The sequence below is a fragment of the Anguilla rostrata genome, chromosome 7 (assembly GCF_018555375.3).
Source record: "Anguilla rostrata isolate EN2019 chromosome 7, ASM1855537v3, whole genome shotgun sequence".
Classification (NCBI taxonomy): Eukaryota; Metazoa; Chordata; class Actinopteri; order Anguilliformes; family Anguillidae; genus Anguilla; species Anguilla rostrata.
In genome coordinates this window covers 41,609,846-41,634,074 of record NC_057939.1, presented here as the reverse complement: position 1 = coordinate 41,634,074, position 24,229 = coordinate 41,609,846, and the positions used below count along the sequence as shown (strand labels likewise).

General features: G+C 44.7%; 1 protein-coding gene across 6 annotated transcripts in view; it reads left to right on the top strand.

Annotated features, from left to right (window-relative positions):
* The window catches only part of LOC135259708 (paired box protein Pax-5-like), a 63,165-nt gene extending 38,945 nt beyond the window's left edge, over positions 1-24,220 (top strand). For 3 of the 6 annotated variants that reach the window (XM_064344344.1, XM_064344346.1, XM_064344345.1), the window contains exons 7-11: positions 4,992-5,121; positions 10,598-10,699; positions 16,987-17,073; positions 19,207-19,293; positions 22,312-24,220. In XM_064344344.1, the coding sequence (XP_064200414.1) occupies positions 4,992-5,121; positions 10,598-10,699; positions 16,987-17,073; positions 19,207-19,293; positions 22,312-22,388 (483 nt within the window). In that variant the 3' untranslated portion in view covers positions 22,389-24,220. The remainder of the gene's footprint in view (positions 1-4,991; positions 5,122-10,597; positions 10,700-16,986; positions 17,074-19,206; positions 19,294-22,311) is intronic. The other 3 variants (XM_064344347.1, XM_064344348.1, XR_010331358.1) reach the window with 2 other exon arrangements.
* The last annotated feature ends 9 nt before the right edge of the window (positions 24,221-24,229 follow it).

The following is a 24,229-nucleotide window of genomic DNA, read 5'->3' as shown; positions in this document are numbered from 1 at the left end:
GTTGCCTGCCTTGGAACATCGAAGTGGCCATACTGGGAGAAATGTGTATAGGAAATATCATCTCTCTCTGGGAGATATGTGTATGGGTGACTGTGGAAAACTTCCTGGTATTTCTGCATTGCTGGTGAATGTAGCTTTTTGTACACAACACTAGATATGTGTACGCTTCAAGACTTGGAATTCACCTGGCCTTTTTATGACAATCTGCAAGATGACGATCTGGTCAGATGTAGATTATGATTATTTTCCTGAAGAGAAGCTCCTTATTGGCTATTTACCTACTGAAGGTTCCCACTGAACATTGTGGCGGTAATGGCTTTTTTACTCCAATTATCAATGTTTACTAGATAAATGTACATAATAAGGTAATGACTTATATCAGATCTGGCTCTCGCAAAAACTTGCCACTAAAAATCATCCCCAGATTTAATTGGCTAAATAAATGTTCTCTCCCTCTCCACCTTCGCTAATGTGTGGTGAGCGTTCTGGCTGCAAAATGGCTGCCGTGCATCACCCAGGTGGGTGCTACACATTGGTGGTGGGTGAGGTGAGTTCCCCTTCACTGTAAAGCACTTTGAGCATTTGGAAAAGTGCTATATAAATGTAATTAATAATAATAATATTATGATCAGCAATATTAATGAACAATTAGGTATGATAATGTCGAATATAATTAATAATGCAAATTACTGTCAAAAAGCCTCACATTGCTCTCAGTGTACTTTTCTCGGGTTTGTGTGCACAACTTCCCATTCATTTATGCCACATCCCGCTCATTTATGACAATGGATTTTTTTTTGGTTTGTTTATTTTTATCTTTATTTTTATTTTTTTTAAAAGCCCCCGACGCTTCATTTAGGATAGGTTTCGCGACCGAACCTACGAGCTCGTTTCCTTCAGGCCCGAATTAGACAGCCCCCGCGCTGTTCCCCCCCCCCCCCCCCCCCCGGTGTCCCGGGTCTGACGCCGCGCGGTTTGACCCTGTTCTCCGAGTGTCAGTACAGCCTGCTCGAGCGGCACTTCCCTGTCAGCGGGCGGAGCGGTCGCGCTCTCGCCGCCGCCGCCGCGACGCGCGCAGATAAATTCTTTCCCCCAGCCGGGCCGCCTTCGGCGTCTCCCTGAGCGACGTCGGCAAAGTGATTTATTTGTGTTTTCGTCCCTCTGCGCTCGGTTCTTACGAGACGGCGTCGATAGGGGAGGCGGGGGAAGTGCCATTATGCAAATGACGTCGACGGGCCTCGGCGAACCGCAATCGTTTTTGTGTCGCGCGATTAAACCGCCGCTTTTATTGACGTGGGGACCAGAAAGCACCCACGAGAGCGGGTCCTCGCTTTTAGAACGGCCCCATACGATCCCCGCCAGCGGTAAGCAGGAGAACATCGTTTCGGGGATATCCCAAGACATAAACACTAAGCTAAAAAATAAATAAATAGAAATGCTCATGATGAATGAGATTGAAATGGACGCAGAACATGACGGGGCAGAAGGATTGAGATGGCGAAAACACGTGCGGGACAACTTTCTGTCTCACCATTCACATTCACTTTCTTTTCATCTCACTGTGTCTCACGTACTCTTGTAGAAGTGTGAAAAATGACTTCTAAATGCACGATAAACTGCATATTATTTTTACAAATAGACCTACTAAAATTCTGTTTAAATTGCTATGTTTGTAGCAGAAAGAAGTGTGATTTAAATTTAATAATATTAGGTTAATATTGTACATTGTATCACTCTCTCACACACACACACACACACACGTGCTCACGCATAGTCCCAAAAGCCTTTTTTCTCTGGAATCTTTTTTTTTCACCTTTTCTCTCTAGCTGTCCCTCAAACACCACTCTCTCTCTCTTTCTCTCTCTCTCTCCCTCCCTCCCTCCCTCTCCACACTTCCCCTGTCACAGCTGTGTTTTCACATTTTGATCAGGGTTGATGGCTTATGAATTCCAAAATTGACAAAATTTACAGGAAAAAATGAGAATAATCCATCTTCCTTAGCCGGCTGTCAGGGGTCTGGCGAAACTTCATAATCCTCAATTACCCACGCTATTCTCCCACATTTACATGCCCACATTACAGACCTACAGGAAAATGAAGAACAAAGAGGGAGGAAAAGAGCGGTGATTTATTCAGATGGCCAGTGGAAGAGAAGGGGAAAGGAAGAGGAAGAGATAGATAGCAGGAAAGGGGGAGTGTAGATTTAAGCAGTCTGACAGCCAGAGTCCCAGTCCTCTGGACTGACTGCGTTTTAAGAGGTCAGGTCAGTGTACAGCGAGGAGGCACGCTTTGTACACAGCGTTTTAAACAAACGACACAAATGCCATCCGCAGCGGTGATGTCCTGGCCATCACGGCAAGAACTGGGGACACCCGGGCACACGCGCGCGTACTCACAGACACGCACACGCACGCGTGTACTCACTGACACGCGCGCGCACACACACACACGCATGCACACATAAACACACACACACGCGTGTACTCACAGACACGCGCGCACACACACACACACGCGCACGTGCACACACACACGCACGCATGTACGCGTAAACACACACACACACACGCGTGTAGTCACTGACACGTGCGTACTCACTGACACGCGCAAGTGCACACACACGCATGTACGCGTAAACACACACACACACACGCGTGTACTCATTGACACGCGCGTGCACACACACACGCACGCGTGCGCACACACACACACTCTCTCACACGCACACACATTCACACATGCATACACATGCACACTCTCACACACACACACACACACACACACACACTCACAGACACACGCACATACACACACATACACAAACACATGCATACATATGCACAAACACACACACACACACACACACAGAGCCTCTTTTTACAGTTTACAGTACATTAAAGCAGTCTCTTAACGACAGATTTAGAGCAACATCCTTTTATTATGGGTTATTTGTCCCCTGCTTACTCATATTATCCCCTCATGCAGGATGCTGAGAAAGTGGGCATAAATCAGTCAAATACTTTACATGAGAACCAAGCACACTTACGGATATCCCAGAGCAACTTAACCCTATTGATTTCCACCTAGAACCCAGTGTGTAAAATATATTCCATCACGACTTACTGAGCACGCTTAGACACTTCCAGCACTCAAGGTCCTTTGCGATAAAAAATAACATCTTTCATTGCATTTTGGAATGAATGGAAAAAAAGATATACTGCTTCCATCAGTGTGCAATGCTGAGGGGTCCAGTGGAAGCCTACAGTGCTCTAGGTCGTTCCCTTTTTTCCCAGCAGCACCTGCAGAGACCACAGAGGTGGGTCACGTCCAGGTTGCTGACACTTAATTCAGTCGAAACGAATGGGCCGGGCTTAGCGTAGCGTCGCGGCCATAAAAAACCGCGCCTCCGCTGATTGACTCGGTAATCCGTCGGTCAGCCGATCGAAGAACGATATCTAAACTGAGCCGCCCCCCCGTCGCCCCCGGCGACCGTCCCCGCCACCTACCCCCCCTAATCCCCCCTCCCCCCCCCCTTCGACACTCCGCGAGAGCTAATGGGGAAACATGAGTCCTGGCAACCGCGCGGCCAGAGGTTACTCACAGGTGAGGCCCATTCGTCAACCCGGGCCTCTGATTGATCCGGCGCGGGCCGAGGTGGAGGTAGCTCTGTAGCACCGAGCTCCAGGGCTGCGGGGAATTCTGGGATGTTTCCGACCTCCACGTTCATTCGCTTTAAACGGAGCGGCTTATTATCTCTATTTAGGTAACGTGATGCAAAACATTGAATGCACTTAAATTTCATGTACGGTGTGCCTTACAATTTATGTATGTATAGTTTTTTTTCCCCATGTTTCCCCTCAACACATACCGATCAGAGGTGGCAACCCTTCTCATCATTGCAACATCATATTAATTCATTAACTAATATTAATTCATATTATTGTCCTATTATTTTTTTCTCATGAATGAACCAGAGGATCCAGCATGAAGTAACTAACTAACTAAATAAATAAATAAATAAAAATCATTATTGTTTCTAGGTAGTTAATGGCTAGTTTGTTCATTTTCAGCTTGCTTGCTTGCTCATGTGCGCAAAGAAATTTTCATAACTGTTCAAATCTTATTATGATAGCTCTGGCAGGAAATTAATGCCCTTGCTCTTCAGGTCAACAAGTAGACAGTAGCATGCACCAAATTAGAATTGTCTGAATTTATTCATTTATTTATTATTTATTTTGTTTATTTATTTATGAGTGGAAAAACCCCACAGTAGTTAATGGGCTGTTATTAATCAGTTACTGGACACAGACTGGACCTGTGACTGAACCTGGGGTGATCACTGATCTATGCTTGAGACCTTTTACTAAATTTGCCACTAGAAAGATCTATAGAGAATTTCAGCATATATCATTCGATATGTTTTAATAGTGCTTCGCTTGTATTGCACACTCACAGAGTTTGTCTTCAGCAGAACAAGCAGGAGACCCTATCGGCCTCTCACTCTCACTGCCGAACACATGCTCCCACTATAATATGGGTCCCCAACAGAGTGAATGCATATTCAGGGTTTTCGAGGAAAATAAATGGGACAGATTTTATTCATGGATCAAACTGCATGAGCCAAATCTGTCCCATTGCAATACTGCACTTAGAGCCTAGTGGTCAAAAACTGAAGTAACTAAGCTTCTTCTGTTCTTTCTTCTTCTTCTTCTTCTTCTTCTAATTATTATTATCATTATGTTGTAGTAGTAGAAGAATTAGTAGTACAGTACAGATTTGTTTGATTGTAGCTCTGAATTCCCAGGCTGACTTAACATTGAGAATTCACCCCATTTCACTCTACCCTTGTACAATAGCCTAAGGCATGTTGTGCTTTCAGAAGGTAATGGGAATGGTCTTTCCAGAGCTATTTAGCTGAAGATGCATTCATTCCAGGTAGGGATGATACCCGCTGTGCCAGCCTCACGCTCCCTCTCTCTCTCTCTCCGTAGACGACGGACTATTCAGCCATGGCCACCCTGGCCGGGGGCCTGGAGGAGATGAAGAGCAGTCTCGCCAACGCCGGGGGGGCCGACCTGGGCACCAGCGTCCCCGGGCCGCAGTCTTACCAGCTGGTGTCAGGTAAGCGCTTCAGGTTTTAATCTGTGCCATATCTCACAGTGATACTGTGCCATATCTGTGCCATATCGCACAGTGATTTTGTGCCATATCTGTGCCATATCTCACAGTGATATTGTGCCATATCTGTGTCATATCTCACAGAGATATTGTGCCATATCTGTGCCATATCTCTCAGTGATATTGTGCCATATCTGTGTCATATCTCACAGAGATATTGTGCCATATCTGTGTCATATCTCACAGAGATATTGTGCCATATCTGTGTCATATCTCACAGTGATATTGTGCCATATCTGTGTCATATCTCACAGAGATATTGTGCCATATCTGTGCCATATCGCTCAGTGATATTGTGCCATATCTGTGCCATATCTCTCAGTGATATTGTGCCATATCTGAGCCATATCTCTCAGTGATATTGTATGCCCTGCTGCAGTCACTGCAGCACTCTGAGGCTGGAACAGAGCTGGGTTTTTGTCTATGCAGTCGCATTGAACTTTAGGCTTATCAGCAATATATACATTGCCAAAGACTGTATAAATAGTTTCATTCCTGAGCTGGATATAACCCAAATACACCCTTTGACATTGTGTTGTTTAAGCTATACTCTCTCAGTTTCGTCCACACCTAAATTCACACAATTGCGATATGCTGTGTCTTTGGAATGAGCAGTATATAGATTAAAAATTAGTTTGACCGTCTGACAAGTAGGATTTTTGGATTGCTTTTAACATTTTTTTAAGTAAGTGTTCCAGAACTCCACAGCAGTGGCTGTTACATCAGCATTATAATGTTCAGTCAAGAACATTCTAGAATTGCGTACTTGCGGTCTTACGTGTTAAAGGGTTAAGGAAAAGGCAAATGCTTGCATACATCTGCTACCGAAGGGCAATGAAGGACAGTGGGAACTGCGCTTCAGCTGAAGCTCAGGCTCAGTTCCACCCAGGACAGAAGCTGAAGGAGAGCTGGTGTCACCCAGTACTGCAGCAGCAAGCACAATCCGTAGTTAAGTCTGTAATTAAGCCCCGACTATGACAGTGCCCACTGCGTTCTGGCCCCTAATGAGAAAATCATGAGGACGGGGCCCGTGCGTCTGCTCTGACAAGGTGTATTAAAGCCCGCTCTCCAAGGAGGTGGGGGAAGGGGGTGGGGTCACCCGTAGGACAGACATAAGGGGGAGGGGCTAGGGTTCTACCCCCCCCACCCCCTTGTCTCTTACGTCCAGGACAAACAAAAAAAAAAATGCGTGAAGCCTTATTTTCCTTGTTAAATTCTCTCCGCTCCGGTAAAGCCCTCCCCCCCCGTGTTGTGCGTGTGCTGGTGTGCGTGCGAGGGCTCCCGCCCGGGGGCGGCTTTCCCGCTGCGGCGCGAGGTGGCGGTTCTGTGCGCCCGCGCCGAGCGCCGGGTCTCCGGTGGCGGTCACCGCGCCGTCACCGCGCGAGAGGGCCCGCCGTCGGCGACGCGGTTGCTATGGAGAACGCAGTCCATCTGCGAGCGCTAGCTCAAGGACAGAGAACAGCTGAGACACCGGAACTATGAGTGTTAACTGTTAGCGCAACCATTAGCATACATACGGGTCAATAAGCCATATAACAGTAGCACAGCACGTAGTTCGGGGAAAACTGTTATGAGGGACCAGCCGGGAAGAGTAATGCTAAAAATGATACAAGTAGTCCACATTCATTTTTGATATCACTGATTGTATCGCTACAGTGACATCTCTGATCACTGTAGAAATACAAAGATAAATAAATCAGAGAAATCAAAACTCATCTGAAATACTAACTTGCATTACAATCAGAGTTTTCAGAGTGATATATCACTCCAGTAACTGTAGGATTTCTAAAGGCTATCTAAATATTTTATTTTAAAAGGAGGTTGCTAGCCTGCCCTTTTCTTAAAAAAAGTTACTCTTAGACCAAATTTTAATAGTCCCTCTCTCTGCCTGTCCCACATCAGCTATGACCACGCATCAGTTTGTGCTGACCTTCCTCTGCGGTCAGGCTACAGAAACAGAACCAGTAGCTGGTCAGACTTTGACCAAAGTGTAATTCAATTCAGAAACAGAGTTTCTTTTTTCACCGAATAGAAAGTTTAGTGGTTTGGTTTTATTGTTTTTTAAATTTATTTTATTTCTTTATGCGGTTTAATCTGTACATTGTTAATCTTTATATTTCTATCTCAGTCTGTTTCTGTGTTGCTTTCTGTCACACAGTTCTAACTTCACCATGTTGGCTCAGCGGCGCCCTCTAGTGACTTTCATCCTCACTTAACAGTTTGTCTGGGATGTACACACGAACATGGGTGCATGCGCTTCCTTACCTTTGGTACTCCTCTTCGAATATCTTGACCTGAGTGACTTTCATACAATGTCCAGCTATTGCCCCTCCCCCCTTTGTTTTAGTAATGTAAAAATGTTTTACTATGTTATCACAACAGTGAAAACTATTCCCATGCACAGCCCCCTGATGCTGAATATTTGAGCAGTGTGTGTGTGTGTGTGTGTGTGTGTGTGTGGGTTCGTGCGCACGCGTGCGTAGGCGAGCCAGGGGATCCGAGTGAGAAACTGAGAGCATGACAAGGGCGCGAGCAACAGCGGTAGCAAACGGCCAGGAAATGGATATATCCATCTTGCTCGCCCTCCCTCACTCACACCCCTCCCCGACCCCCCCGAACACCCCCTCAGGAGCTGGTCCTGTCTGACCCCTCCCATTCGCTCAGGAAGTCCTGGGAGACCGCCCTCTCTCTCCCTCCGTCTCTCTCTCTCTCTCTCTCTCTCTCTCTCGCTCTCCCCATCTCTGGGCTGCCCTGCCCAGTGACCCACCACGGATTATCAGGCAGCCTGTGCTAATGCTTCCCCGGCGCGTCAGATGTAGGCGGAAAGTGCCCAACATGGCGACAGGGAGAGGGAACAGAGGAGCCAGAAAGAATTAGCACAAAATTTATACTCACGCTTCACCGTAAAAAGTAAAGCTAACGCCTGCTATTTTAATTATCTTGCACAGCAGCTCTATAACACCTTCATAAGCACTGCATAGCTCCTTAATAAGCACTATGTAATAGTAATGTTATACTTCATAACTACTTATGTCAATAACTTCAACTATTCATAAGGTATGTTACGGCACCCCTGGTGCAGCTTGTGACATTATCATGCAATGCCATAGGCTTATTTGAAATTATTGAAGCATACATTTATACATGCCTATGTAATGCTTAGGAAAGAGTTATATAGCTTTGATGAAGGACCTTTCATAGAAAGTGTTAGCAAAACAATTTTGGTGATACTTTCCAGGCACTAAGAGGGACATTAATCAATTATTTTTCTTAATCTGTTCCAGTTATAATTTAATTTAGAGGCAGAACAAAATTAGCATATCAGATCAATCCACAATTTAATATATTAACGCATTTTTTTATGTCCAGTGAAAATGTATCCACATTACATTAGAAATGTATTTAAATTTGTCCATTTTGCTTCACAAACCATTGAATAAGACATGCAGTCAGCTCTGGGGATGGGCTCTAGGTGAGCCTTATTATTTACCATGACTTGGAAGAAGTGATAAACTGTTTTCATCCGTAGAAAGAAATGTCTGAACGCTGACAACAAAAAAAAAAAATGTACCCACGTCACTCAAAACTCACATTCTGGAACCATCTCTAAACGCCAGGCAAAAAACGCTTCTGTAAAAATTCAGTGCCGTAAAAAAACTCTGGACGCCGATTTGAAACCGTCGCGAGCGATTCCCCCGACCGTCCAGATTTATAAACCGCGTCTTCCAGCCCGCACTGTTACTCCGGTAGCCACATTCACAGCTCGCAACCCCCCCCCAACCACCCCCCGCTCCCCCCACCCTGGCTCGTTTGGGCTCAAACAGCTCCCCTCCACTAAATGAAGAGGGGTGAGTGGAATTGATGAGGCCCGCGTCCCCGGTCGTTTATGATGATGAATGGCTCTCAGTCTCCGCCGCTTTTATTGTCCGCGGTATGTAAAGAAAAGGAAATGATTTATCCTGACACACTGTCATGTAGTCTAATGCAGTTATAAATCCACGCAGGAGCTGACAGGCAACTAGAAACTTGGGGAGGGGGGAGAGAGGAGAGAGAGAGAAAGAGAGAGAGACAGAGAGTGAGAGAGAGAGAGAGAGATGCAGCAGAGGATTGAAGGCAGAAACGGTATAGTGAGAATGATAAGGAAAAGGGGAATGGGAATGAGAGGAGAGGAGAGGGGAATTCTGATAAAGTGGATGAGACGAGAGGACTTGCAATGAGGTGGCGATATATATATAGCAGCAGGTTCACATGGCCCCCAGCGCACCACTCTCCACCCCCCCCCCCCCTTCATTGAAACACAGGGCAGATAAGCTTTAAACGGGGGCCTTTTTCGCTCCCATCCACCACCAAGACAAACACCGGCATGTCAAATCCCAGGAATGTGTGGCACGACCCCTCCGACCTCAAATCACCCCCTGGCTGCGAGTAACTGATGGCCCCTTGGCCCACACACACACACACGCACACACACACACGCACACACACACGCACGCACGCACACTCACATCCACACCTGTGGCACTATGACATTTGTCATAGCCGTTCTAACCTGCGCCCCCCCCCCCCCCCCCATTCCCCCACCCCAACCATGCACACACACATTTCCTCTGGAACGCGATCCCCCCCCCCCCCCCCCAGTACCCCTCCGTAGCACCCTTGCTAACACAGTCATTACAGACCAGAGCGTGCTACCGGTGTTTTATCAACCTCTAATTAGAGAAGAGAGGGGAGACAGCTGAGGGCAGTGGCAGGGACCCACATGGTGTCCGACAGCCGAGCTGAAGCTTTAGCCTCCTTCTCCCCTCCGCTCCTGTCATGCCGGCCCTCCCTAACCCAACCCCCCCCCACCACCACCCTCACCTCCCCCACCCCCCAGCTCCTCTCCCTGTACCGACACGCCGCGGAATCCCGTTGTGGCCTCTCCCACCCGTTAGCAGGATGAATCGGGCTAATTTAAAAGGTTTTAGTGTCACTCGATGATAAAGGTCTTAGAGGAACTGTTTTCCCCCCTTTCCTTTTCTTTAATCTCTCCAGAGATGCGAACCTTTCCCGCTTCTATCACAAAATCCGAGAGCGAGGAACCACTTTTAATTAGCTTTGTGAAATGTCTAATTTATTTGATTTTTTTTTTTTTTTTTTTACTCTTATGAATTTTGTATTTTAAAAAAAAAACCTCTTGGGATACTGAGTGCTACATTTTATTTGTCCAATTCCTGCAGTTTGTAGTTTGTAGCTAACTTTTCTATGTATTCCAGGCTTGGGTTTATGCCTCTGTAGTTTCTGTGGGAGGTCAGGCACATAAAATGTCCCTTTGATTTTGATTGACTTGTGGGCAGCTTGATTTCTGCCCGTTGATTGGTTGATTTATTGTGAAATTGAATGACAGGCATGTGACATTGCATGTGGCTCCTCTCTGCAGGTCGTGACTTAGCGAGCACCACGCTGCCAGGGTATCCTCCGCATGTGCCCCCTGCTGGACAGGGCAGCTACTCCACCCCTGCGCTGACTGGCATGGTACCGGGTGAGTTGGTGCTTATATGACCCCCTGAGAGAGAACTGTGTCAGGCACAGAGGACTAGTTCTTATTCTACAAAACCATATTAATATGGGTACGTTATTTAGGCATTTAAAGGGGATACAAAATGGAGTCTTGATAAAATCCACAGGTCTGGTATAGCACTTTATTTTCAAAGTAGTCTAAACATGTCCTTTATAAACAATAAATGGCTGCTAACATATCTGAGACCAAATGGTGTCAGGACAGTAAGAAAATAAAGAAATATGTGTTTCCTCCCTCAGAATTCACAAAATGTATTCTCAGAAATAAAGGGAACTATTTCCCAAATGTACCCTGAAAGAACAATTGGGTACTTATAAGTACCTTTTACAAGCAAAAAAGGTTCAAACTAATTATGTATTGCTGGCTAGGGGTAAAATGTTATGTACCTATTGGGTACCATCCCAGTGACAAGGATTTGTACCTTTTTAGCCACTTTTCCATATCTTTTTTTCTGAGCGTGTGATGTGACTTTATCATTACTGTCTGCCTCTATGAAAACAACATTTGTTGCAATAGATGTGAGTGCATGTTGTTCCTGGCGTCTAGAATTTCTCCTTGTTGATTTGGCTTTTTGGCCGTTCCCATCTGTACACCTACAGAGTAACCCATAAAGATTAAAGTGCAGATAAGAGGCAACTGCCATTCAGATATTCTGCACATATCCAATAATAAATGTATTCATTTATTATTACATTTCAGTGATATTTTTCTATTAGTTCATATGAACCACCGACTGGTAGAAGTATCCTGGTTGGTTACTTGGAGAAGCTGTATACAGTATGAAAAAGTACGTGCAACAGAAAGGGCACAGTGGGGTTATATTAAACATATGAGCACGGCTTTGTCTTTAATGAGAATGTGAGATGTTTAAGGAACTACTTTTTTGAAAGACGCCTACATTTTGGTACTCTTTAAAATTTAAATAAAGAATAAATTGCATTTGCTTACATCTGTTTATCAGATTTAAGAACAAAGTGGATCTTTAGAGTTTTATTTATATCTCGCTGGTGCATTGGTTCCACATTTTGATTTACCCACTTCCAAAACTCATCTACCAAACCACCAAAAGCTCCCCTGAATCAATTATTCAGTTTGAATCTGGTCTGGTACATCCCTTCAATACATAGAAGTAAGAATGTTTTATTTTGGAGGATGCAGACTTGAGGCGTTGTAAAGTGCAATACTCATTACAGTAACAAAACCATACTGTGTGAGGGTACACAGGGAGATGGTGGTGCACGGAACTGCCGTGTTGTTTAAAGGGCCAGCGAGTGAATTCAAATCGGGCTGTGTTCTACTACCACTGGGTCATTTAAATAACTGTTGCCTTTCCTGTGTCAGTGGCCGCTCTGACAATGGACACTTTACCCCCCTGTTTCTCTGCGGATATCCCATGAGAGGAGGGGTTTTTAGAGTTGGGGGGGGGGGGGGATGCTTGTCTCTGCCTCTTCCTCTCTCCACGTCTGCCAGGATGACAGCGCTCCCCAGGGACTGTGCGGTTTTGGGAAGGTGGGGGGAAGGGGGGTGGCAGGGATGCGTAGGGAGAAGGGGGAGGGCTTTTAGGGGTGGGACGGGTGGGGGTGGCAGTGAAGGGGAAGAGGCAGTCAGCACGGTGGTGCAGGGGATACAGAGTCATTAGAGTCCAGGCTACAGCAGCCCAGCTGTCCCTTCTCAACATCAGTAATTTGTTTTAAATGAAAATCACCACTGACCCCTGACTAATTCATTCATTCTCTCCCACTCCATCTTGTGCTTGCTCGCTTTCTCCCTCTCTCTCCCTCTCTATCCTCTCTCTCTCTCTTCTCTTTCTCTTTTAATTTAGATGATACAAACACCAGATAATGGGGGTCATGAGACCTATGACTTTATGACCAGGCTTGTTTTGAGCTTAAAACCTGACCACACACAAGTACTGTATATGAACACAAAACTCACAAAACAAAGAGGTCGTTCAAATCTTTAAAACAAACGAACTGTTCAGTTTTTTTTTGTAGACTACAAGCTTGCTGAGTGATTGTTTTACCTGTTGTAACATCTGTGATATCACAAAGATATTGTGTGACAACATTGTGACATCATAAATATGTCACAGAATATTATGGCTTGAGTCACAAAATGTGGCATCACAAATACATCATAGAGCAGATGGATGCTCTTTGCACAGAAGTTTATATGGTGCCCTCAGTCTCTTAGTAAATTCAGTTGACTTTTAACAGTTTGTTAATGCTTTGTACTTTGTTAATAATTCAATGAGTGTTCGAAACCGTTTTAATCTGCCTTATTGTTATTGTGCTGTTTTGCTTTATGTACAATGTTAACGTGGTACGAATAGTCATACGCTATAACAGCATATCACAGCTTCTGTTCCAACAGTATTTGCACCCATTCACTTATAACACTTCAATGCATCACTTAAACAGTATCCACATTTTTTCTATTATTTTGAGTCATTGAAAGATTGAAAAGCTTACCTGTCAGATAATTTAAATTATTGACGGAGGTCAACAATTCGTAAAATATTAATAGCGGTTTTTTAAAAAGCATTGTTTTTGATCCACATCATGGCTTCTAGTTTTCTGATTTGACAAGTACAGACGTGATACAACTAAGAGCTGTCGAGTGTAGATCTAAAAACTTTCAATTATTCCCCTATGTAAAAATGTAAAGATCATATACAGTATTAATAGCAAGTAGGTAGACCAAATATTCCCCTGTAGCGATGGTTGTATTGTCTGAATGAGTTAATTGAATGAAATATGACCAGTCTCACTACTTGTAGTTTTTATTTGTGATAATAATAATAATAACAATAATAATAATAATAATAATAATAAATTTTAAAAACAACATAAGTGTAGTATGTAATCATTTACAGTAATTTAAGAATATTGAAATGAAGTCTAGCAAACTTTTTTTTATTTATTTAATTATTTTTGTGAATTTCAGGAATAAATGAGGTACTAGCCTATGGCTTTGACAAAATTCAAATAGACTATATACTACAGTGCTGAAATTTCTGTTCTGACAGCATGAAGGAACTGAAGAGGGAAATTGCCTGCTCATTATTGAACATGGAAGGGGGACAGACACCCGTAAAACTATATAGAAATCCACACGGTAAAATGTCCAGTGTTGATTAAACTCTTAACAGTGTTATTACAACTCTAACATAACAACCTGGACTGTGCATGCACATCTACTGTCATCGTTGTGTTATCATCAAATATGAGTATAAAGTGGAACTGCATTTCTCACAGACAACTAAAATGTGTTTTGTGATTCATAATTTCCCACCTAATAAATAAATAAATACTAGTCAGTAGAAACAGTTATTGGGTTACTCAGTGCCAAAGGACAACTCGTTTTTCACAAACCAACTGCTGGAAAGACTGCATGTGAACATCAGTAACTGACAGCGACAGGAGAGGGTATTTACAGGCACAAGTGTCTTGAGGACGGTGTCTGGAGCGGCGGGCGGTAGGGGCAGAGGTTAATCGAGCTCCAAGGAGAAGGTGGAGAGAAATATCAACTGTCTTGTGAGGCTAGCGCAGCCTACTCGGTACATCAAGAGCGTCGCGAAACAGTTACTAGGTTACGAATTATGAAGTTATGACTTCTATGAAATGATGATTGTTACTGTGATAAACAATGATAATATAATAAGGGCAAAGGAACGCATGCATGCGCATAAACCGCACGAACGTGCACACACCGATGCAGCGTTCTACATGAAACGAAAACATATTGCCTAAGGAAGCCGTGGGGAAAAAAAGGAAAGAAAAAAACTTGACAATAACAAAAATTACCATAATCTGCTCGTTAATGCAGCCAAGATCAGTCACCGTTGTGGCGCGTAAATGGACATGCGTGGCGGAGTCCCGTCGCTCTGCGGACTTTCAGCAAGCTGCAGGATCCTCCGCATTTATGAATATGACAGTCAAAGCCGCTGCCATTACTTGTTTTCGGGGTTTCTTCTTTCCTTATGCCTGCATGGCACCGCATGAACAATATCTTTGTTGTGAAATTGTTGTATTATGTAGTGTTCGTGCACTTTTATTGTTATTTTGGAAATCTGCACTCGGAAAATATACGTTTTTTTTGTTTGTTTTTTTAAGAATACAGTACGCCAGCTCGCAGCGTGCATGCTAAATAGGCATATTCTGATATATGCAGGATTCTTGCTAATTGTGCTTATCTTTTTTTTTTTACTGTATGCTGAAGTCTGTGTCAAGATGTTTTCAGTTTTAAAAGCAGTCCTTCATCGTCATCCCCTTAAAACTGATACTCTAGAGTGTCACCTTAAGTGACGGCATTGCAGCTTCACTCAAAAGAGAATAACAAAACGATGTCGTTGCGTGTGCCATGGGAGCCGGCGGTGGTTCCGCCTTCGGTTTGACAAGCAAATGTGACCTTGACGCGGCCGTAGCACGGTGTGTGCCCTCCTCGCTTCTAAGTCTTTCGCCTGGCGCTCACGCTCGTCTTCCAAACAACCTGACATACTGTCGCCGCGGTAGCGCTGAAACCGCCACTTTCAGGTGACAAGCGAGAGAATATTAACTGTCTCAGGCTGTACACCACCTCTCATCTCACCAGACAAAGACTGAAAGATATAATTACCCCAGCGATCTGCGCTCCTGCGTTTACCACCTTTGGAATGCTTTTGGAAGATCACCTTCATGATTCGTCTGGTTGTTCATTTTATGTATCATATTATGCACAGTTTCATGTCCCCCCTGAACTACTAGCACCTTTTATTCTGTGGTTTTGCGAGTTTAGATTTTGTGTCCGTCTGTTTGGCTAAATAGTGCAATTAAGCGTTTTTGGATATTAAAACAATGTTATTTATTTATTTATTTATTTATTTATTTGGCGGGTTTGGCAGCAGCTTATGTTCCTGCATTATTTGCAAGAGACAAATAAGGCATAGCGGAACAGAACTGAGCTGAACTTATTCACCATGTGTAATATGGAGCAGCTCTTGTACTAATTACCTTGCCTATGAAGAAGAAGCTTAAGTATGGCATGTCACTTGCTCGTTTTTCTAAATCCTGCCATATTGCATGCTTGTCACAACTACGAGCTGCGGTTGTTGAAGTGGGAGGGGGGAACGTGGCGGTACAGCAGGTTTGAAAAGAAAGAACTTAAAGATGAACGTGTGCATGCATGCATGTGTGTGTGTGTGTGTGTGTGTGCAGGCGGGCGTGTGTCTTTAGGCCCTCTCTTAACAGGATTTTTAGAGCTGTAACCAAACAGCGATGGGTCTGAATTTCTGGATGTGGTCCTGTTCTGTCCCAGAGAAAGGTTGCACAACTTTGCCGGAACAACTTTGCTGGTTTTCCACAAAACAGGGAGAGTCTAATAGCTCTCATTCCCTCTCTGCTGTTCTGTATGTGTTCGCTCTCTTTCCCATATTGACCCATGAGTAATGACAAACGGATGATGTGGAAAAGACTGCGTGGGGTTTCAGAATGAATGGAACGTTTCTCAGTCGTTATTTCTCTGTTTGGTTAAATGGTGTGTGTAAGTGAGGCTGAAACAGGCGGCCGGGGACGTCTCCGGCGTGTCCCTCTGCCCATCTCGCTCTTTTCTTCTCTCGCGCTCGCTCCGTCTCTCCCTCCCTCCCTCTGTCCCCCTCTCCGCTGCTGCAGGGGGTTGACACAGTGGGTTCGCGGGAGCACTCAGGCAGAACAGACAGGGGGAGAGAGGGAGAGGACCAGGGGCCCAGACTGTCAGCAGAGGGAAAGAGATCCCAAGAGAGAGAGAGAGGGCTGGAAAGGAGGGGGGGGGTGGATGATGAGAGAAAGAAGGGAGAAGGAATGGAGAGAAAAGAGAGAAAGAATGAAAGGCAGAGAGAAAGAGATGGAAAGAGATATTCAGATGCGGAGCGGGGAGAAAGAATGTGGGGAAGAGAGGGAGTGTGTGAGAAGGAGAGTTGGGAAAAGCGAGTGAAGAAATTGTAGTGGAGGATGAGAAAGGGAGAGACAGAAAGAAGTGCTGGAAGAAAACAAAAAAAGAAAACGCTACAAAATTATTAATGAGGAATGAATAACATGTACTGTACATATTCAAATAAGTCCTCAATTGTTCAACTAAAAAGAACGAGAAAAAAGAAAAAAAAAATGTGGCAACTTATTTCACATGGCATTACACGTTGTTTCTTTCAGGCAGAGGCTTTTTTTAACGTGCCATTAAATGTAGTCTTGTTCAGACAGATTTTTAAAAGTGACATCACATTTTGTCTCTTTCAGGTAGTGACTTTTCTGGCAGCCCGTACTCCCACCCGCAGTATTCCACGTACAACGAATCCTGGAGATTTCCCAACCCCGGCTTGTTAGGTAAGTGAAGCTTGATCCAGCTTCCCAGAATCCTCTTGGTGTCTTCGTTCATGGTGCACCACACTTGCTGTGTGTCCCTGCCCGCGCTGCTAAGTTAAAACCGTACAGCTCAGCCTGCCACAGCCACGCCCATTAAAACACCAGAGACATCTGTGACCTCTCTTTCCCATTTCTGCCATTTCGGAAAATAAAAGGGAAACGACAGTGTTTGTTCTACAATGAAACTAGTTTTTATTCCCGCTCTTCTCTCTGCATTTCTTTGCTCCCTCCAAACACTTGTAGTACGCTGGTGTGCTATATTTAGTCATTTATACAGGTTGCCGACCAACAGTTAGGTTCTTTTTTTTGGTAAGACTTGATTTATTTTTAAGAGCAAATCAGGAAAGGCAACCAGCAATAATTTTCGCTCACAAAACTTTGCACCTCGGTAGTGTATTTGCTAGGAGTGCAGTGTCGCCTTCTGTTGTTAATGATTGCTCGTGTGAGTGCCATACAGAGTCTGCCTCCGTTCTCCGTCTTCTGTGTGCCAAGCTCATGCCAGAATGACTTACATTCAGCTGGAGCTCTCTGTTGGAGCCCCTCCTCCAGGTTCCCCCTTTGCACGATCCGTACTCACAGGTGCGAGCGAAACCGTAGGCTTACAGCCGTCAAACGCGTGCTCCCTGCTTTTTTGTACTTCCTTCCAAAACACTTCAGATGCTGGTCTTCGTTTTCAATAAATTGTTTGTTTGCAGTCAGAGTAGTTTCTGAAATGCAGCCGTGCCTCTTTTCAACACTAGACACATTTAAATTAAGGGAAGAACTGGTGTCAGAACAGGTGTGGCGTTGTAACTTGGCACAGGGTTGTATGTTTATGACAGGGTCACTTGGATGGTAAATGTGTCTTCGTGAAGAAAAGCTGGTTCCTGATTGTGTCATTGCAAAAGTAGACAATGCCAAGATGGAGCTCTGTAACGGAATTATAGTTCAGAGTATGTCGTAATGTTATTCAGGATAACCTTTTAGATATCCTGCGTGACCTTTTATGTAGGGACATATTTGTGCATGGCTGAACATATGTACAGTTATGAGTTGTATCTGTGTATGCGGTCTACTATGCCATGTTTAAATGCCAGCCAGAATCTCAGGAAATGAAATCCGTAGAAAGTGTTTGGTTGGACATTCCAAATGTGCAAGTGTCGCATAAGAGTGTTTGTGTTGCTTATGGAAGCTAGCCAGATGAAGTGTTTGCTTGGTCTTTTCAAGGGATCACAGCTGAATTTAGAATTGTGAAAACCACGTTAGCTAAATTTAGAAATTTTAGAGAATTCTCTTTGAAATTCAACTTATTAACTAACCATGGTCTTCAATACAGACATCAATAAGTAGAATCAGGGGTCTAGTGCTGGACTAAAATAAACAACCTGTACCCGCTCCAGCCGTTTTTTCGGTGGACAAGTTTAGGCAAGTTTTAGTCTGACATAACTAGCCTTAACATGTTGGATTTTAAAGTTATAATTTCTTCAGAACTTATTACCTGTACGTGCTTTTAATTTCCCCATCATCCTGTTTTGTCTTTGTAATACAATGCCTGTAAATGCTTGTATTGGAGCTGTATTTAGGGTTGGAACGAACAGAGTCCGGTATAGATCAATGTCTAGAGACACAGAGCAGTGAATGGGGCATGTATGCAAGACAGGGGCGGGCAATACCGGTCCAAGAAGACTGGTGTATATGCAGGTTTTTGTTTCCAACCAATTACCTTGGCCACATATTATAATTGGCTGTATACATCTAGACTGGTTCACTTGTAGATTAGATCACAGTAAAACTCATTCATATAGGAACACAAGAACAGTTTTCGACTGTCATTCACGTGCTTATGAAATGTTAGATAGACGTAAATGTTAGGGCTAGTCACATTATTAAGACCAGAAGTTGGTATGAAATCCAGAAACAGATATGGCCCTTCTTGCCCACCTCTGACGTAGGATGTAAAGACCCATAAGGCACCATGGGCTGTTTAGATGAGGGTTTCAGTCCACAGCACGACAGCCCTTGGTGGGTATGAGGTTTTTTGGGGCGTCACGTGATGATGAAGCTCTCTCTGACCCGTGTGGTGCCGACCCACTGAGTGTGTTTTGCTCCCCTCAGTGTTCCAGCAGGACTATGGTTCACGCCTGGGCACCGAGATTGGATGCACCTCGGGGCTTTTTGCCAGCCAGTCGGGCCAGATGCAAGGTACGTTTAACCTGCCTGAAGGGAGCGGGACACACCTTGGGTCATCACTGCCCCGCCCGCCCAGAGCCGGGGGGGGGGGAGGGTCACCGGGTTTGTTCTGCTCCAGTTAAGAATTTGCTATTGATCAAAAGAAGCCGTTAAGGTGATAGAACTCACCTGGAGCTTCAGGTGCAAATTGGGAACAGTCTGAAAGGGAGTTCGATGCTGCTCGACTCCTCCAGGACCGACATGGTCTGTCAAAGCAAAGCAGAACCTTGACCAACTCGATATCTCAAAATAGAAACACGCACCAACTCAACCCAGCGCCACCTGTAGGGTTCAGTCCCATCTGAGTTTGTTCGTGAAAGGAGTTTGTTCAAAAACCAAGGTACTGTTTGTAGTATTGTTTCAGAAATTTATACAGGAAGAGACAAGAGAGAAGGGGACTTTGGTGCTGTTGTTGAGAGAATGCAAATGTGTTTGTCGTTTGAGGTTGAAGTTCTGGGTGAGTCAAAGTTTGGAATTTTTCAGACTGTAATCAAATTCATCTCTTTTTTTTCCAAAATGACAGGGAGGTAGTTTTCGGTGGAAGGCGAAAGAGTGTAGCAGCAACACTCAGTTCAGAGTTTACAAAGATCACCTCCAGTCAGGGGCACATGAGCTTTGTGAGGCCTTCGAGAGAGCGAGGGTTAGGGCGGGAAGTGGCCGGGGGTTCAGTCTAACGGGTGGTAGTGACAGGATGGAATGAAGCCTCGGGGGGCAGGTTAAGCCAGACGAGAGGAGAGCGTGTCCGCAGGGACCACCGAGACGTGCCTCGGTTCGTCGTGACGCGTGCCGTCGTGACAGGTCTCAGTGAGGTCCGGGTCGCCACGTCGGGTGGCGGAGTCTCGGGGCCGTCACCCAGATTCGGGTTCCCTCTCGCGTCTCGGTTTCGGAAGCCTGGGCAGTTGAACCGGGGCCTTGCCCCGTCTCTGTGACGAAACCAAAGGACAGCTTCCCTCGCCTTCCTCATCCACGCCCCCCTCTCGACTTTTCTCACTCCCTCCTTTTTTCTCTCCTCTTCCGTGTTCCTCTTCCAATCCCGTCTTCCTCAGAGGGCTTCCACTCTTTCGCTCCCGTCTTTCTCCTCAATCTCCTCCCCGGGCGTCCCCATCCCTCGCTCTCAAAGCTGTCCGCAGGTTCCCCGGGAGGAGGGCGGACAGGGGTCACGGAGGGGACTCTTATTTTCACGAGCCGATCTGGCCCCATTAATCAGCAGTCTACTCCGCGTTACGCGGCTGCCCTCCGCATCTTGGCCCCCGATAGTTATTGAGCATGTGCACATGAATTTGCTTTCCTTTCCCTCCCTCCTCTCTCCACTCCCTCCCTCCCTCCCTCTCTCCCTCCCTCTCTCCCTCTCCCCCCTGTGTGCTCTCACTCTAATGAAGAAAAATGATTCACCAGCCGGCCAATGTGATGCTTAAGGGCCTTTCATCATATCAGCTCATCAGTGCTTTAAGTGAACACGGTGATCAAGATTCATTCCTTTTTTTCACAGAGAATGATATTTTCCCATGGTGACTGGGCCAAGCATGAGAGCCTTTTAATTTTAGTTGACAGTCTGGCAACAGCAGAGCAGTATTTGAGTATTCAATGGAGTCTCTCTCTCTATCTCTCTCTCTCTCTCGCTCTCTCTCTCAGTCTCTGTATCTCTCTCTGTCTCACACTCTCTTTCTCTCTATCTCTCCTTTTCTCTCATAAGGCTGTAATAAAGCATGCATAATGCTTTGTGAGCTTAACATTACTACTTCAGAAAGTAGTCATAAGGAGATAATAGGCTTTGTGACAGCTGACCAAGAGCAATAAAATGTGCTGTCAATCATCATTAATGGGGCTCCGCGATTGATGATGGATTTTTTAAAAGTATGCAATGCTATGTCCATGGCTGCATTGTACAGATGTTTTACACTTCACATAAAGTTTCAACATATTTACATTTCAGTTATATGCCTTTCATGTGGAAGCATCTGAGAGGCTGTGACTGAGAGAAATAAATTGTGTATGTGCTGATTTGACTCAGTTCTGAAAGAGTAATGAATCTCCCCCTTTTCATAGTGGAGCCCATTAGCCCCTGACACCTGGGATTCAGTCATTTAGATTTAACTGGCCCCTCCCCTGTCCCCTTCCTTCTATGACCCCTCTCTTCCTAGCTCTTCCCCTGAATACTTCCCTCCAGTCAGCACCAGACTTGTTTTTCTGAGCTCTCCTGTAAGAGTAATTGTGGCAGCAGGAGCGAGAGATAAGGCCATTGCTCCCACTGAAAATTTGGTACATTTAATGCTTTAAGTTTAAATGGATCGATTGTGAAGGGGGAGTCATCACATCAAAATGGCCAGTTTTACAGTGGTCCATAATGTTAGATAATCAGACATGTAGAAAATGAAACACCCCGGTTTTTGTGAAAGGCATTGCTTAGTGTTACATAAAATGCATGTCTTTATACAGAAACTACCATGGGCATTTTTTATTACGAAATATGAACTGTATCCAACTGTAAATATTTTTGCACTAATTCTCATAATGATGTGTAGTTAAATGTGCTTGTTCTTTATCCCTGTCTTAAATGCTGCTCTTTAAAATCAGGTTCATTTCAGATTTACATGCTGTTCCCCCCCTCAGCTACTGTAATGCATTACGATGTAATTAATTGGTGTAAAAATTTTCCTTTGATAATTTTTGATAATCTATAAAGAATGACTGAACAATGAATGGAATGTCCCAAGCAGAAAATAATAATAATAATAATAATAATAATAATAATAATAATAATAACACAGAAAATTATTATTATCATTATTGTTGTTGCTGTTATTGTTTTTGTTGTCTTTGTTGTAACTATTATTATAGTCATTTTTGCATGAAAATTATTAGACAAAACGGTAATATCACTCAATGTTTATTGTTAAGTAAATTTCACCATTCACTAATAACTGAAAGTTAAATGCAGGAACGGCCTGTCGTTCGTGCTTCACGGTGCCTTCGCTCTGGTGTCCCCTGCAGGGTCTCCGTACTACTACAGCACAGCTACGCGAGGGGCCGGCCCAGCCGCCACCACCACTGCCTACGACCGCCACTGACCCGCCGCTCCGCGAGAGAGGGGGACGACAGGAGGGAGACGGAACGACAGCGCCAGCGCCGCCCAGCATATGTCTGCCCCGAGGGAGGGGAGGGGAGGGGAAGGGAAGCACTCGTTTTTTTCTACAATTTTTTTTTTTTTTTTTTTGTTTCGCCAAAATCAATCCGCGCCGACGCCGTAGCTGTCGACTCTCACCCCACGCGGTACGGAGATCACCGCGCGTTTCCGTCTCTGCCCCCACCCTTCCCGCATTTATCCGCCACTATCCGCTCAGATTGTCCTTAAATCATTTTTTGCCAGGGAAATGCACATCAAACGACATGAATTTCATGCAGAGTTGAAACATCACATGTATTTCTGATACCCATAAACGATACGTTTGCATATTTGACTGATTTTGAAGGGTGTACCATGTTCTTGCACCCCTGTGTGACTCACTTAGTGGGGATTTCATAATTAAGATTTTCGCTTTTTTTTGCCACTTGCAAGGGGTTTCTTAACAATGAGGCTCTACACCTTCCTCCAGAACTCACAGTTTCCCTACATATCCCAACTTCACAAAAGCCACAACCCTTACCAGAATACAGGCTGGCCATATATAACAACAACATTGAAAGGTGAAGCCAATTTAAAAAGTGCAGCTTCTAGTCAAACTACACAAGGCTGACTCACAGTAATTACACAATATCATGTGTGTATCTGTGTGCTGTTAAAGATACTCAGTAAGCACATGTCTTAGAATGCAGTGTTAGCATGCCAGTACAGCTCGTTGATAACGTAGCGTGTAACAGGGCATGTGTTTGGAGTTGAGCGAACATGAATTTCACTCATCTGAACCTTTTAAAATTACACCGCTCTGCGTTTCATGTGTCATAGTCTGTGCGCCTTGCTCTAGTAGCACTCTGACTCATGAAAAAAATTCCTTGCTTGGAGGCTCTCCTTCATTGTCTTTGAACCATGAGCTAACTTAACAAAAAAAAAATTATATATATATATCTATTTTTAAATGTTTGTCTGTGGCAACACACTCTCCATACTCTCCTTCATGTCCCTCTCCGTCATACTTTCGGTCATTTTCTTTGCGACAGTATTTGGAGAACTGTATCTTGTAGCACGCTAGCTGTGCCCGTTTAGCACGATGTTAACTCACAGTTGCGTGGTGGTCCAGCAGAGCGTGCGCTATGCTCGCGGAAGATGCTCTGACATAATACTCACCTGCTCTGCACTCTGTGAAAATTACATTTACCCCAGATCTCTCTGTGCCTAGCTCATGTGCTCTGGTGCATGAAGAAGTACAGTGAAGTGCAAAGTCATGATACTTTTCGGCCAGCAGCACTAAAGATACAAAATCACATGCATATTGAGGTGCGTGAAAAAATGCAACTAGAAGTAATAGTTATGGCATATAAGGAGACACCTTGTGTAAGCAAACCCCCAGCTGAGACCAGCATCATTTTTCATTTTCTACATGAAGTCTTCCTCGTGAGAATTCTTTCGATCTCGCCCCAGTTGAAGTGCTTCTATCTGATCCCCCTTTGAACTGAGCATAGGGCTACATGTTGAGGTGATCGTAAACTCCAGAGATATAACCAAGAAGGCTGCTGTCCTCCTTTGAGTGCCCCTGCCTAGCGCCTGAGCGTTAGACTAATCCAACCTACCGTGTTCTAGCGCTGCGTTAGATCCGTTCCTGAGAACCGTGACCTTGTGGAGTCGCTGCATTTCGAGCGGTGCTTTCTAATTCGCTCGGGAAGAAGGGATCGCAGTGACAGTAAAGACAGGCGGGCTTCTGTGCAGGACAACCGATGTAGCATTTATCAGCGTTTATCAGCGTTTGTCTGTGGT